This window comes from Rhipicephalus sanguineus, chromosome 3 (genome assembly GCF_013339695.2).
Source record: "Rhipicephalus sanguineus isolate Rsan-2018 chromosome 3, BIME_Rsan_1.4, whole genome shotgun sequence".
Classification (NCBI taxonomy): Eukaryota; Metazoa; Arthropoda; class Arachnida; order Ixodida; family Ixodidae; genus Rhipicephalus; species Rhipicephalus sanguineus.
In genome coordinates, this window is record NC_051178.1 from 109,114,186 (window position 1) to 109,130,972 (window position 16,787).

The window sequence follows — 16,787 nt, forward strand, 5'->3', positions numbered from 1 at the left end:
TGTGACTTTATGTACATTTGTGTGCTGATTTCAAATATGTGATTACTTTTGTAGTATATTGTGTAGTTTTTAAAATACAAAATATTTCATGTGCCTTTTGGGGAGCAAGATTATTTCTGAACTGACTAGGTTACAAAGTAAATCAGCATATTATGATAATCTGCATTCGGAACTGTGTGCAGTGCAACAAAAATGGATGTTCTAAACCCATTTGAACAAAAGTTATGGTATGTTGAACATTCGCGAGTGATCAATTTCGAGCTAGAATTTCACTCATGAATGTTCACCATACCATATACCATAACTTTTGTTCTAATGGGTTTAGAACACCCATTATTGTTGCACTGCACACAGTTCCGATTGCAGATTATCGTGATATGCTGATTTACTTTGCAACTAACTCAGTTTAGAAAAAATCTTTCTCCCCAAAAGGCACATGAAATATTTTGTATCTTAAAAACTACACATCATACTATAAAAATAATTGCATATTTGAAATTAGCACGCAAATATACATTAACTCAGGAAGTTTCATCAAAATCGATCAAGAAATAAAAAACTTTTTTTCAAGTGCCATGTCCCCCCTTAAAATGGCATTTTCAAGGCCTTGAAAACCCTTAAATTTGTCTGAGGTCCTTAAAAGTCCTTGAATTTCGTCAATCAAAGTACGTTCAGCCGTAATTTAGCGGATTTCCTTTGAGCGCCTGGCAACTATGTGCTCGAGCCAACAAAGCATCCAATCCAATCCGTTTCTCTAGCCATAACGCAGTAGTCTTGGTAGTGTAGTAGTGTGGTGCTCTTCCAGTACAAGGCAGCAGCGACGACAAAGCTAAGCCTAGCTTTTTTTGTGGAGCCTGTTTGCAAGTGTGCGCAGATATTCGCAGTCGCGTCGTTTATGCCGGCACTATGCCGGGCAAGTGCAATTTTCAGCCGTCGTGGTTATGCATTGCTGCTTATAGGGAGTGGATTTCACCGGATAGGTCAAACTCTCATCGGGCAAAGTGTAAGCCATGTGGGAAGAGCTTCGACGTGTCATCAATGGGGGAGTCTGCCCTTAAAAGTCACATGAAGAGTGCAAGACACATTGCGAACACGAAAGTGACTACAGTCCATGGTAACGTGCGGACCTACATGGTGCCAGCCGTTAATGAGCAACGCGTAGAGCCAGTTCCATCGTCGTCCAATGTGAGCAGCGTCTGCCAAGCGCATGAGTGTGTGACCGACGCGGAGATACTGTGGACCCTGAAGATGGTGACGTCCCACTACTCTTACAACTCATCGTCCCGTACAGGGGACTTATTCAGGAAAATGTTCCCTGATAGTAACATTGCTAAGGCATTCTCCTGTGGAGAAAAGAAGTCGTGTATGTTGTGTGTCATGGTCTAAGACCATTTTTTCTCTCTTGCCTGAAACGCGAAGCGGGGCAGTCTGATGGGTACACCATTCTTTTCGACGAGTCCTTGAACGACTGTTTACAGAGAAAACAGATGGACATCCACTTGCGGTTCTGGAGCACAACGCCGGAGCACGTAACGACGCGATACTACACGTCGGTTTTCATGGGACATTCGACCGCCGAAGAACTCCAGGAGAAACTTCTAGGTGCCTTGACAGATTTGCCGCTGGAGAAAACCGTCCAGCTGTCGATGGATGGCCCCAATGTAAACCTGAAGTGTTTTAGAGGAATGCAGGATTACCTGCAGAAAAATCATCAAGTTCAATGTTTGAACTTGGGCACCTGCGGACTACACACCATTCATAACGCTTACAGGGCGGGTGTTGTTGCCAGCAAGTGGGGCCTAGAAAATCTTCTGTCAAGCCTCAGTGCCATGTTTCATGATGCACCAGCACGAAGAGAAGATTTCTCCACTGTCACAAGCCAAGATACATTCCCTCTGAACTTTGCTCCACATCGCTGGGTTGAGAATGTAGCCGTGATTGAACGTGCCATTGCACTGTGGGATGATGTGAAGAAATATGTGGAATGCACAAAAAGGAAAGACGTGAACACACCAAGGTGTGCATCATACACACAGATATGTGCCTTTTGCCAGGACACGCTGCTGTTGGCCAAACTTAAGTTTGCACTTGGCATTGCCATGATTCTTAAACCATTTCTCACTGAATACCAGCTGGACAAACCGCTGATCTTCTTTTTGAAAAGGGATCTGGAGAGTCTCTTGAGGAAACTCCTCACGAGGTTCGTGAAATGCTCAGTGCTGTCAGCTTCTACAGGAATGATAAGCATACTCAAAATGGACCTCGCAGACCCAAATAACCATGTGTCTGCTGAGAAGGTTGACATCAGGCATGCTGCTGAACAAATAGTCAAAGCTGCAAAGGTGAGCGCCAAAGAAGTATTTGCCTTTCGAATGGAATGCAAACAGTTCCTTATAGCTACAACAAAAAAAAATTCAGGAGAAGAGCCCACTAGCATATCAGCTGGTTAGGAGCCTGTCTTCGCTCGACCCCCGCCAAATGGCCTCAAAGCCTGATGAGTGTCTTCCAAGCTTCAGAAAAGTCCTAGACGCACTCATTGCAGTTGGACGATTAGATGAGCATGAGCGCGATGCGGTGCTTGGTGAATACGCAGAACTTCTGCAGGAGAAGAAGCCCAACCTGCGGCAGTTTGACAAACACTCTTCTAGTCTGGATGAATTTTATCTTGAGCTGCTAAAGATTGATTCATCATATACGCACCTCTGGAAGGTTGTACGACTTCTACTAGTCTTGAGCCATGGACAGGCCTCTGTTGAAAGAGGTTTTAGCGTCAACCGACAGGTATCTGTTGAAAACCTCAATTAGATCTCGCATGTGTCGCAGCAAATTGTCTGTGATTCAGTAAGCAAGGCTGGTGGTGTCATGAGCATTGTAATAACAAAGGAATTGCGTAGATCTGTATCAGCTGCACACAGCCACTATCGGGCCTACTTGGAGGAGACGAAAAAACGTGTGAACGAGCAGGCAAAGGCAGCCAAGAGAAGCCAAGTTGAAGAAGAGATTCACAGTATGAAAGTAAAGAGGCGGAAGCTTGAAGAAACGATTGCTGACTTAACAGCTTGCGCTGACAACTACGCTGAGTGGGCAGAAGCTACAAGTGAGATCTCTTTTATTGTGAAGTCCAACAGCCTCAGAAAAACAGCGAAAGAAAAGGCTGCGGAAATTGTAGAAATGAATGAGAAGATAAAGGGAAAGCTAAATGAACTTAATATCTAGTCCACTGATGGCCTTTTCTTTGTGCGTGTGTGTCTGTGTGTGTAATGTGTTTTAATTGTGAGGTGCAATATGTCTTGATATTGATTGTAAAAATGTATTTGCTTTTGCTTCTGTGCAATAAAGTATGAATTTTTATGTTGTAAAAAGTGGCGTTGTCTTTTTCTGCGATTTAAAGTGTTACTTTAGGTCCTTGAAAAGCCTTCGTAAGGTCCTTAAAAGTCCTTGAAAACCCTTGAATTTTATTTCTCACAGTTGCTGTGAACCCTGTTTCTAGACCGATGCAATCCTTATGAAACCACGACTGCATTTACAATGACATAGTCAAAGCCCAGCTGGGCCAGCATCATTACTATATCCATGACGAGGTGGAGACTACCATGCATGGCAAGTTTGCGCAGCTTATGACACGCTGCGTTCAGTTTGATTATAGATACACTGTAAAAAATAAGTTAATATCCTTGTTTGGCTATGGGCAACAAGTCCCGTCTTTTGTTCTCGGCATTCCAGAAATTCACACGTGTCGCGGAATGGGCTAGTGAGGTAGGTAGTCTGGTGGGGCCACCATCCCACCTGCAGTTGTTGAGGAGCCATTCGATAAATGCAGAACATCAAATACGCTATCGACAATAAAGAGGACGACATAACTTGTTCTTCATAGCGATAAAGTGCAGCCTAACTGTGACGACAATACACAGTAAATGATTAAAGTCTCGTTCTCTGAACATAAGCTTCCCTGGTTTTGGCTTTTTCTTACTGCCGGAATCGGAGGTATGCTGTTTTTCTTGCTAAGAAATTCGGTGTCTGCTGCATTTTTATGTAGTTTAGGTACTCCAATGTCATTTCGAAGCAAACTTTCTACTTTACACCCAAAGGAGGGGGATGCCTGTTTTAATTTAGTGACATGTTACAATCAAGTCAAAATACTGATGTACGTGTCTGGGGCATACTATTTTATTTCTGGCTCTTGTTTAACTCAACCCACTGGATAGTTCGACCCGTTCCATTGGCCTTTTCAGGGTCAAATTACTGGAAGTCGACTGTACAAATAAATCTTTTTTGCCTCTTGCCGCTTTGACGCAGCAGCAAATGATTCCCTTGTGTCGCCGGCAGGATGAACTGACGTCAGTGGCCGAGGTGACAGACTTGTCATTGTTGGAGTGGTTTCCGGACACATGCGTGGTACAGAATTCGCTGCGCACGATTAAGACTGTGCTGCTGCCCGATGGCCTAGCGCTTGCTCCGACCTGGCGTTGACGACATGGAGGTCGACCAGGATCCCGACGAATTCCTCGAGGTGGCCGAAGACGCACTTGCCTTCCTGTTCCCATCAGCCAGTGGCACCTTTCCAGAGCTCACGGCCGGCCCGGAGGCAGACGAAGCAGGTAATGACGACCGTAACAGCACATGTCCCCTCGTTGTTGGTGTTCGTGTTGGATTCAGTTTGTCTACTCTACCGCCCGAATTATTATCTGAATAACATTCCCAAACTACTGATTTTCTACCAGTGTTCTGTAGAAGTGGTTCATTTAATCCTGCTTCCCTATGCACATTTACAATGAAGGCTTCTTACGCAATGCCGTAATCCCCTCTGGGCTGTTTTAACAAATCGAAGAATAAAATTGTGGGAGTCAAATTAAATATTTTTGATTGGAAAACGTGCTCAAGAATTTATTCAAATACAGTCAAACCCCGCTACATCAAAATTTTTGCTACAATGAAAAATTTTCAATTCCTCGTCACAACGAATAAGTTTCCTGGGTACTTCTGCTTCAACAAAGTTCTCGCGAGTGCTACCACATCAGGGAAAGGCGCTTGCCTAGGATTGCCGCGGAATTCCTGTGGCAACTCGATTTTTCGTTGCCTCGTGACTTCCAGAGCAGTGCGGCCGCGTGGCGGCACCCATGTCTTCATCTGAGACGCCCTGTGCCCTACCACACACGCACGTCGCGATAAATTTTTTGCCATTGAAATGCTCGGTGACAGGTCGTCCATCCACCACGATTTAGCCAGCGGGTTTGATGTGCATGCGGTCCACGTTAGAATCGTTCAAGAACTCCCGCCGTGTTTCTGACGTGGCGCTCGAAACGAAACCACTGCTCATTGTCACTAGTGCTATGATTTTGGATGACAGCCACGGCATTCAGAAGCCACATGTGCAGCCAGTGTGCACCTAATTCAAACGAAAGTATGTCCTGCCGCAACCGCTGTGAATGAAATTGCGGTCATGTTGACGCAATCACGGGCGACCACGAAACTGAAAGAGTACACGTGCATCTAATACACATTCAATGCACAAAGGTAAAAGCGATACTTCGCTTACCGCAATTGCTGCAGACAACATCATGGTCGCCATGCCCACGAATGACAACAATGCAGCTTTGGATGTACGCGTGCATCCAGCAGTGCACACAGGGTCAGAACTGAGCTAACTGTTTGCCAAAACAGCTGCATACGAAACCGTAGTCACTATCGTCACGATCGTCGATAGCAACTATGCAGTTCAGAAAATGCGCGGCCAACGCAGCAGAAAATTAGAGGCACAGAGGCCATAAAAAGGCATGTGTGTTTCGGCTGTCCTGTCGATTGCTTACGGCTATGGTCGTGCGCACTTCGGGACTGAGGTAGTTTTCGGTTGGCCTCTACCAAAGCTTCATCACACACATTTGCGGCGCCCCGCGCTCGGCATTCTATGAGGGTTGTCTGAGTACCGTATTTTCTTGCATATAACCTGCATCGCCCCTTTAAAAACTGTGGAAAAATAAAATTGCCATTAAAGAAAAGATCCCCGTGTCAAATAGCAAGAGCTTACACATGACATGGCCATTAATGGTTGCAATTGCATATCTCACACCTTATACGGTGCACTGCACTCGGCTTATGTGCAAGTGAAACAGGTAGTCATTTCCGTTATGCAATGTAATAGATGTATCATGCGGTGCTTTCCACTCGCAAGGCATCAATGCACCCCAGCTACCACCATCGGGCCAGCCGCTGGCTCTGCCCCCCACCTCGCCAACCCCAGAAACCGGTGCGCTGGTTCCCGTGAACCCCGACGCTGGCACCGTGGTGCCTGCATTCTACAGTGCTCCGCCACCGTCCTTCTACACCCAACCCCTGGCCGGTCCATCACACCCTTCCCCACCAGCCCTGCCTGCACCAAACGGTACAGGTGCTGCAGAGCCGGCTACTAGTACCGCCCTAGTACCCACTGGCAGTGGCGGCGGTGCCACCGCAGGGTCATCTGCTGGTAAGTGTGTGTTCCTTATCGATCTGTCTCGTTAATAAAAAAAATATTTTCACTACTCCCTGCATTTTCATTATCTTTGTCTATGCACCGTGTTAACTTTATGGCTATGACACTGCTGTGCTGAACTCTGGAGGCCGTGGGTATCATCTCAGCTTTGGTGTCTGCATTTGGATGGGGATGAAATGGAAAAATGCTTGCATACTTGCATTTAGATGTGCTTTAATACTGCCTGAATTAAAAAAATATATTTTTTTTCCAGCTACGGTGTACCTCATCGAGGTTTCGGCACATAAAGCACGAGAATTTAACTAATAAATTTGTGAAATTATAATTTAACTAATTTGTAAGTTATATTTCTCGCACAAAAAAGAAACCATTTGCAGTGCAGGCACGCTTTGTACATGGAGATGCCTACAAAAATTGCTATAGGAAATTCCATTGCTGCAATTGGCCACACTGGAAATGCTAGGTAGCGAAGGTGTAATCATTGTGCGTGTGGCTTTTAACAGCCTTGTCATGTTATGTGTACTGCATGACAATATTTAAAGAACACCATGCAGAATCTCCTGTGGTAGTCGCCTGAGTGATACGTAAGCATAGAGCTTTATTGTAGGAAAGTCTATAGTTGCGGCATTACACCTTTTTTTTTTCTGGCATTTATCACCATCTAGAATGGCCCTATGGAAGGTGCGTCCCACAACCACTGAAACGTGTGTTTGGCATCAAATTTCCGCAAAGGCAGAATATTCCTGATGTTTAGATTGCTCCATGTCGGCTTTACATGTCCTTGAGAGGGCTTTTATTCTGCCTAGCGAAATAGGCCAACGAAGCCTTTAACAAAGCCTTCAGCAAACATTGTATTGACGGTACATCGCACTCATGTCATTCAGATACGTTCATGTTCTGTAAGCGTGGGTGTTTAGCTCAGTAGGTAGGACATTAGGCTTCCGAGTGTAGTGTCCTAGGTTCGAAATCCAGCACCACCAAGAATATTTTGTGTTATGCATTTATTCATCTTGCATGACAGAGGGACGGACAAACATGCAGTTTTTGTGGTTCAGTTGACAGAGAAATGCCTGTGCATTTAATATAAGCACAGAAACCAAGCTGGTGTTATCTTGCTCTAAAGCTTGGCTTTTGATGTTTTGCTGAACATAGTGTGCATAATGTTACAAGCGCTGCTTCTTGGCATGTCAATACTGGCCATCGGCGCTCCTTGTTTTTCCGCAAATTATCCGCAGTTGTCATTCTGTTGAATCACCGCGCCACTCATTGCAGACCAGGCCGCCGGCCACTCCGGGGCTCTCGTGCCTTCCACAACCACCCTGGTTCCCACCACGCTTGGAGCAGCGGGCAGTGTGCCAAGCGACGCACTCGTGAGGCACCACGGCGCTGCCGGTATGTCCCAGCGTAGTGTAGCTGGCCCCGGTGGGGCCCTAGTTCCGTCACCGAGGTTTCCAACAGCACTGTGGGGTCGTGTTGCACGCCCCCTACCCTCCTCCGAAGGGGGCGCCACTGGTGCGGCTGCGAGCAGTTCCGTAGGCGCCCTCGTGCCTCTGGGGCGAGGCCTAGCTCAGCTAAGCCGGCGGCTTCGGTCCCATGGTTTCCGGACGAGGACTGGGAGTGGTGAACTGAGCAACGGAAGTGGCAGCGCCGGTGGTAGCCACCCTCAACTGCCCACCTGCAAGCCTCGCCACGAGCTGGAGGGCAGCACTGCCTTCAAGGTGACTGACCTTTACGTATTATTTTTGAGCATGTGTTAAAGGAAAATGTCTGTTTTGACTGCAGACAGACTTTCCTGCACGTATAAAATTGTCTACTGTGAAGTTCAGCTCTAGGAACATTTTGCGAGACTTTGAGCTTCTACTTAAAGTTGCTTGGTGTATATTTGTAGGCTGTGCTGTTACTACAACCACAGTGAATAAGCCACCAGTTTATCGAAAATGTCGTGGTGAAAGGTAAACTCATCACTTTGTGCCAAACACTAGTATTTAGTGGAACCCACTTATAACAACACTGGTTTTAACAGTATACCGAATAGAGTTGACTTAGTTCAGTCCTGAAGTAACCAGCGAAATTGATCTCAAATAGCCAGCGGTTTGAGATAAGCAAGAGGTAGAAAAAACAAAATCCCAGTTATAACCATGGAATTTTTGAAGTAGTTATAATGTTGTTATACGTGGGACTCGCTTACTTACTGCTATTGTACTGAACTGTACCAGCATTTCTCATTCACCATGCATTTGCTACAGCTCTTGTTAAACAAGATGTCACTTTCAGAGTGATAGTTAAGTGAAGCATCATGGGCTAAAAAATAACCAGAACACCGACTGAATTATTCCTTTGAAGTTGCATCCAGCATCACAGTCTCAGCTCAGTAGGGCATTGCAAAAAAATGGAAATGAAGAAGAATCAATTATAGAGGACAGGCGCAGATTTCATGCATACCTTTCTTGCATGGGCCTACTGAGGGTGCTTGCAAGAAGGGTTGCGCAACATATTTCCAGCCCTCTTTGCTCTCTTTTCAGTGTAGCCAATATAGGCGTGTTGTCGAAGTCACCTGTATGAATCCCATCTCGTTGGCAGCGTGGCATTCTCGAGTTTTGTCCTTTTTGCGTGAAGCATAAACTGGTCAGTTCAAATCCTTTCTGGCTGTTCTGGCCCCCTGTGGGTCTACGCGAGAAGGCTGTGCAAGACTTTTAGGAATCTGCACCTGTCATGTCTACTTACTCCATCTTTTTCCATGCTTTTGCACTCCCCTCCAAAACTTAACGAATGAACCAACTAGCCCAAACCAAACTTTCACTGCATGCGGTCACAGCTTGTGGTATGTTCCGCAGGCCCTCCCTCCTTCGGATGCGCCACGGCCAGTGGCCGAGGTAGACGAGAGCCTTGTGTCCCTGCTGCTCAAGCTGCACTCAAAGCTGTCGGGCCGGCCAGACTCGTACCGGCTGCCAGACAAAGACCAAGGCGGGCCCACTCCCGAGGAGCAGGAGAGAGACCGGGTTGGTGCGGGACCCCACTTCCTAGGCCTTTTGCTCGACAAACTTGCCCGGCTGACACGCACCACTGACGTGGAGTCGCCCGTCGAAGAGGTGCGGCGGCGTATCTGGCCACCCCAGCCGTGCGACGGCGAGGGAAGCTCGGCCACTCCAAGCACGTCGGCCGCAGCACGGGAGGCCAGTGATCGCGAGGAACGGTGGGTGCAAAGGCTTCGTTGTTGCATTTGTTTCGCTTGCCATCACTGCAGGGGACACCAGGTCTTAGCGATCAGGTCGTGCGATCAAACCTATTGCGCTTGCAGGAGACGCAGAGCAAAGGAACGACAAATGAAGCTCATGGCGGAGTTTGCCAACCGGCAAAAGTCTTTCCTCAAGAAGGCCATGGAGATTGGTGAGCACATTTAAAACCGATAGTATCTATTTTGACCCTCTGTAGCAGATTTTGTCATAGAGGGCTCGGAACCAGATTGTATTAATTATTATGCCAATGAGTTTGTAACTTCACTGGCATTCTATTTTTTGTTTCCTTGAATACAATTGTCATCAGGACCTGACAGAATAGAGCTCTGGTTGTTTTAATATTCTGTCATGTGGAATAGTTTTTGGTATTTCTGGGGTTAAGGTGGCATTACCATACATTAGAGAAAGGAATGAACACAACCACAGCTACATTCCAGTAATTTGTGCACTGATTTGCAATTCCTTTTTTTTTTTCTTTAACTGCCCACTCAGAAACCGAGGAGCTGGACATGGCGGACCAGCTGTCAGAGCCTGAACCAGTGGTTTCGGTTGCCAAAGAGTATGAGTGTGTCATCTGCAGCCAGACATCACCTTCCACTGTGGCACGGCCTGTTGGCATGGTGGTACTACTGCAGGCAACCAGCGGTAAGTGGTCCTGGATAGTCAGTGCCTGTCTGCCTTGGCTAAGTTTAGACCATTGCAGTTACCTTGGGAAAAAGGGGGGCTGGAAAAGGACATGCATGAAAGATGTACCGCTCCACTGAAGCTTTCTGTACCTTACGTGGTGTTGCATTGCCTCCGGTATCAGGCACACCATTGATTGATCAACAATGTCATCTACGTGACGTCATTGTGTGACGTCGTGATGACGTCAATTTTTGGTGATCTGTGATGTCATGATGACATTAAGTGAAGTCCTCTCTTGCTCGGAGGAGGTCAATAAGTTTTCAGTAGGGGTGTGCAAATATTCGCAATTTCGAATATTTTTCGAATAATGTTTGCTATTCGATTCGATTCGCACTGGAATTGTACTATTCGAACTTCCCAAAAACAAATACAGTCAATGTCCGATTGAAAGCGACCCCTTCAAATTTTCAGTATGCTTCATCTCATCACACCACGGTATTGCGGCAAAGTTGCCTTTCAAGCTCCGTTACGGTCCAACTTTGCCAAGAGACAGTCAACGTCTGATTGGAAGTGGTCCCTAGATTTTAGATGCCAAGCATCTTATAGCGGAGTTCAAACCGGTGGGGGTGGTGGTCGTGTGCGGCGGGACCACTCTTACTGCACATGTGCATACCCTCTCCACACACCCCCTCTCCACTTGCTCTCTCCCCCTACCCCTCTCCAATTTCCCTCTCCCCTTTCCACTCTTCCTCTGAAACGCAGGCTAGACATGCCGAAATTCTCTCCTGCGCAACGCCGCGATGAGCGCCAGCGCATGCGCGTTCCCCTCCCCCTCTCCTCTCCTACGCTGCCCCCCTCACGCACGCCTGTCGACCGTGTTCCCCGCTCGCCCTGTGAGAATTGACGGCCAGGCTAGAGAGAAGACAAGACGCGCGTAGCGTTCCTCTTCGCGTTCCACGACGCGAGGTCGGTAGCATGCCCAACGAACGACAACGGAACGCGATCGGCTTCGCATCGCCTCATGGTCCCCCCCTTTAACGGGAAATGGTGTAATTTTTCAATATGCTTCACCTCATTACACCCTGGTATTGCGGCAAAGCTGCCTTTCAAGCTCAGTTGCGGTCGAACTTTGCCAGACAACGTCCGATTAAAAGTGGTCCTTAGATTTTTCAATATGCTTCACCTCATCACACCCCCCGTATTGCGGCAAAGCTGCCTTTCAAGCTCCGCTACAGTCGCAAATGTGTTAACTCAAGAAAACGCTGGTTCCAACATGGTGATGAAAGATGGGGCAGAGTTGGGGGCTGAATTAATGATGTTTAGGGCCTGAAATTCGGGCAGGAAGTCCGAGAAATCGGATGCCGAAGCTTTTTAGCATCCAAAATTTCAGATGTTCTTATATATCGACGTCTACGAGGCAGATTTGGAACTCTGGACTTGAAGGGAGCACACCCTCGACCGCCACATCTGTTGGGCTTCCACAGAAGTTGAAGGAGGAGGAGAGGCTGAGGAAATGGCATCTTTGCCTATCACGTGTAAAGTGTTGTCGGCAACATTTTGGTTGCACCAAATCATGTACATAAATAGAATTCGGCCTCTACATTGCCTCATTCTTGATAAGACAACTATGAAACACCACCCTGCCAGTGCCTAGCGAAAAGAAACACTTTGATGTTGCTATCTCATAAGAATATGCTTAGGAATGCTCTCTAACTTTTTTTTTATTGCGATAGCAATTATATGGACAGTCTCGGCTGGATTTTGCCGTCGCCGTCGCCGTCGCCGCCGTCATGCACCGTATATGTATAAGTATGTATATATATATAAAGGCCCCAAAGAAAAATAACTCAGAAAAATGCTTCCGAAGCGCGGAATCGAACCAGGGACCTCTTGATCCGCAGCGAGCGGCGCTATCCACTACGCCACGAAACGCAGATCCTCCACGTAGCTAACGGCGAGCGTTATATACACACCATTTAGCGCTGGACGGACTCAGAGACAGCAGGCGATAATAAGCGTTTTCTTCATTACCAGCGAGGTGGCGCTAGGAGCCCGACGGGTGCATTTAAAAGTCGTCGGCGAGCTCGCTCGCTTCTTCTTATATTTGCGCATGGGAGAAGCTTGCCCTTCCGCTGTCTGCTCGCGCGGTTTTCTCGTGGCGAGGGGTAGAGGAATGTTTCACGCTTTCACCGTGATGTCCGCGCTCATGTTACGGCGCGTACGAATGTCACTCGAGCTCAGGGACGCCGCCAAACGAACAAACAGAAGATGAGCGCGAACTATCAAGTGTCACAGCTCGACACTTGAAGCACGCTAGTTTCCTTCGCTGCTTCGGCCGCCTTTGCAACAGAAGCGCTGTTCAAACTGAGAGTATCCATTGGCGAGCCTCACTTCGTATAGCATTAGTTCCTTGCTATCGCATTCATTGCTTCGCCCTTGCGGCGAAACTGTGACTTTTCTGCAATATTACTTCGAAGTAGTCGAAAAATATTCGAGAAATAGTCGAAAAATATTCGATTCGATTCGCACTCACACTTCAGTATTCGCATTCGCTTCGCACCCAAAATTGTGCTATTTGCACAGCTCTAATTTAATCGAAAGCTCCTCTGTAAATGACAGCGGAGCTGTAATCAAGCAGTTCCACTGTACAGCTGCACTAATTACAGCTCTGCTTCAATCAAGCAGGTAGGTGCGTCCACCACAGAATTTGCAGCATTTCTGTAAAAGTCTGTGTGTGCAGCCATGAGACAAATAGGTGTTTCTTTGTATCTGCTGCTGCTAGATATTTGTTGTTAAGTTGGGGATGTGCAGTTAGTATAATAATATTAGTGCTAACGCAGATAATGCTTCATGTTGTCACATGTATTATTCCTGTGCAAAGTTCTTGCACGTAGTCTGCATTTTATAAAATTGACAAAGCTCGCTGATCGCGGTTTGTTCTGTGGCTGTGCTACGCTTTCCTCAAATCTGGTGGTGAAAGATTACATTTTATGCAGATGGCATTAATTATATGCTTTAAACTAAAGCTGTGCAAATAGCAAAATTTTGGGTGCGAAGCGAATTCGAATACTGAAGTGTGAGTTCGAATCAAATCGAATATTTTTCGAATATTTCTCGAATATTTCTCGAATATTTTTCAAATACTTCGAAGCAAAATTGCAGAAAAGAAAGAGAGGATTCCTAAGCATATTCTTATGAGAGAGCAACATGAAAATGTTTGTTTTCGCTAGGTTGGTGAAGCACTGGTGGGGTGGTGTTTTATAGTTGTCTTATCAAGAATGAGGCAATGTAGAGGCTGAATTCTATTTATGTACATGATTTGGTGCAACCAAAGTGTTGCCGACAACACTTTACACGTGATAGGTAGAGATGCCATTTCCTCAGCCTCTCCTCTTTCAACTTCTGTGGAAGGCCAACTGATGTGGCGGACAAGGGTGTGCTCCCTTCAAGTCAGGAGTTCCAAATCTGCCTCGTAGACGTCGATATATAAGAACATCTGAAATTCTGGATGCTAAAAAGCTTCAGCGTCTGATTTTTCGGACTCCCTGCCCAAATTTCAGGTCCAAAACAGCATTAATTGAGCCCCCACCTCTGCCACATCTTTCATCTCCATGTTGGAACCAGCGTTTTCTTGAGTTAATACATTTGCGACCGTAGCGAAGCTTGAAAGGCAGCTTTGCCGCAATACGGGAGTGTGATGAGGTGAAGCATACTAAATATCTAGGGACCACTTTCAATCGGACGTTGTGTCTTGGCAAAGTTCGACCGTAGCGGAGCTTGAAAGGCAGCTTTGCCGCAATACGGGGGTGTGATGAGGTTGAAGCATATTGAAAAATCTAGGAACCACTTTCAATTGGACGTTGACTCTGTTTTGGCAAAGTTCGACCGTAACGGTGCTTGAAAATGCAGCTTTGCCGCAATATTGGGGTGTGATGAGGTGAAGCATATTGAAAATTTAGGGACCACTTTTAATCGGACGTTGACTGTTAGCAAAGTCCGACCGTAATGGAGCTTGAAAGGCAGCTTTGCCGCAATACGAGAGTGTAATGAGGTGAAGCATATTGAAGATCTGAAGGGGTCACTTTCAATCGGATGTTGGTCGTATTTGTTTTTGGAAAGTTCGAATAGTTCGAATAGTAAAATTCCGGTACGAATTGAATCGAATACCAAACACTTTTCGAAAAATATTCGAAATTTCGAATATTCGCACACCCCTACTTTAAACCTTGCCAGACTATAAATAATGCAGTATGAAGTTGTATCCATCCATCCACTAAGGGGATGCACATTAAAGTAGCTTCATGGTATACAGTTAATATTATTTTAGTGCCTTTACTCTCAGTTTCACTCCAGCAATGAAGCACTTCGTCTTACAAAGTATGATTAGTCAGTTAACCAGAACTTAATTTAATTTCAACACCCGTGCCTCCTCAGTTTAATAGAAGCAAGGTTCTGTTGGGGCATACTTCCCTGCAGTGATGGGCCACGCTAGGGAGGAAGAGGATGCCGACCGCAAGCTGCCCTGCTCGGACGAGGAACGCCTGCCACTGCTTCAGGACGCCAGTCGATCTGCCTACATGAAGAAGCGTTTCGAGGCCCTCACCATGCACTTTGACGACGTGAGTGCATAAAAAGAAAATGTGAACATTGTTTGTCACTTTGACAAATTTTGAAGCAACGAAGCTTGGAAAATGTTTCAGCTCCACTAACCTGAAACCTGGGGAGGGGCGAAGCATGCTGTGTGAACCGGTATTTCAGCTTCATCGGCCCTGCATCGGCATTGTCTCTCGCGGGCGAGCGTGGGTTCTCGCTCCTTGCAAGCTTACAGTTCCGTGTCCATTGCAGAAAGAGCGTTTCTGGAGCCAATGCACACCGTTTGCTCTCTCCCCCCACAAGGCTCATGCTGATTGGGTGCCGGAGAAGTGCTGGTGGGAGGAGCAATTGTGCCCTTGCCAAGGCGGTGGTCCCCTCTCTTGTGTTGAACCGGTTTTATTGATTTAAATGAGAGGCAGACTTGCCGTAAGTTGTCTTCCTGTTACACACCGCAACATGCTACGAAGTACGCTTTACAGGAGACAACTTCGCATTTGAAACCAGTTTCGAGACCGAATTTAACAAATTTCTGTTAATTAATGCAATTAAATCCTGATTATTCCTTCCTTCTAAATTAGTTTAATTCATGTTAGTTTATTCTGAACCGGTTTTGACTAATTATACACTTGTTTTTGACCATAGTTCGACAACTTCATTTACTGTGACGACGACATGACACGCCGACAATCCAAGACCATGAGGTGCTTCGGCCCTAAAAGTTGCAGAGTGCGAATATTGAATCAGATAGTGTTGTACTTGATTCGCTATTCGGGAATATGAATATTTTCGAAAGGAGTTTAGGGGTACATGGTGAAACTTGTAGCACACTAAGAAGGACATGGACAAAGAAAGTGAAGACAGGACGATGTGCCTACTTCATACGGTACTTGGTGCACCCTTAGTTAGAAGGCAACCACATGGGCGCAGCAGACTGGGATGGCTGTCCATGTAAGAAGCGAAGTGGAGTTGAACAGAATACAGGTGTGGCTGCCCAATGTACTAGAAATATAACTGGAAAGGATGTAAGAATGGGCTTGTTGGTGGTGATACATGGTACGTGTTGTGTGTTCCCTAATTTGAAATATGCTAGACAAAGCACTTTGTTAGTTTTTGTAGGACATGTAATGAGCATCGGTAAGGTTTGAGGTGCAGGTCCATGTACCCAGTTAGTTATGTTAGCCAGTGAATCATGCTGTAGTGAATGAATCACGCTGTAGCTCCGATGACACACATTTTCCTCTTTCACGATGACGGCCATGCTGGCCAAGTTGGTAATGTTCTTGCATGCATGGTCTACACTAATAGCATTTGGGTATACATTAGTGAGAATCCAGACTAATTCGTTTTTGTTTATTCAGTAATATGTTAAGTACAATTGACAACCACTAAATCGTGCTCGTTGGCTTTTGATGGCTGTCGGTTGTACGCCAAGCATTACTGCATGAAAGCGTTTTACCTGCTTATCCAGAAAAATTACTAGTACAGTATAACCTCATTACAACGGATCTGTTTACAACAGACATTCGAATATAACATACCAATTTGCGGCGTTATGCCGACCTCCGCACTTGTTCCATTGATTGAGCTTCGTTTACAACGGATTCTGGTACAACGGACATTCGGATATAATTGACTAAAATGTCAGGCCAGCAAGGTGGTCAGGACTCCTTGAGCGCAGACTTTTCTACCACGGACATACCAAATTCAATAACTTCCGACTTCAAACATCGCTTAGCATACTTTCGGGACGGGAACAGCGCGCCGCGGATATCGCCGTACTGATTTAAGAACGAAGGCCGCCGATCTCTGGTCTGTCAATGATCAGCTATGCCTAGCTGTAGCGTAAAAAACGGCACGCAGCG

The 16,787-nt window shown here is 46.2% G+C and overlaps 1 protein-coding gene across 1 annotated transcript in view; it reads left to right on the forward strand.

Annotated features, from left to right (window-relative positions):
* Positions 1-16,787, forward strand: part of LOC119385752 (E3 ubiquitin-protein ligase Ubr3-like) — a gene marked incomplete in the record, with an annotated part of 121,881 nt that overhangs the window by 53,213 nt on the left and 51,881 nt on the right. Inside the window, 8 exon segments of the mRNA XM_049414088.1 lie at positions 4,327-4,464; positions 4,466-4,598; positions 6,170-6,463; positions 7,742-8,187; positions 9,304-9,662; positions 9,768-9,856; positions 10,198-10,350; positions 14,809-14,951. Coding sequence (XP_049270045.1) covers positions 4,327-4,464; positions 4,466-4,598; positions 6,170-6,463; positions 7,742-8,187; positions 9,304-9,662; positions 9,768-9,856; positions 10,198-10,350; positions 14,809-14,951 — 1,755 coding nt within the window.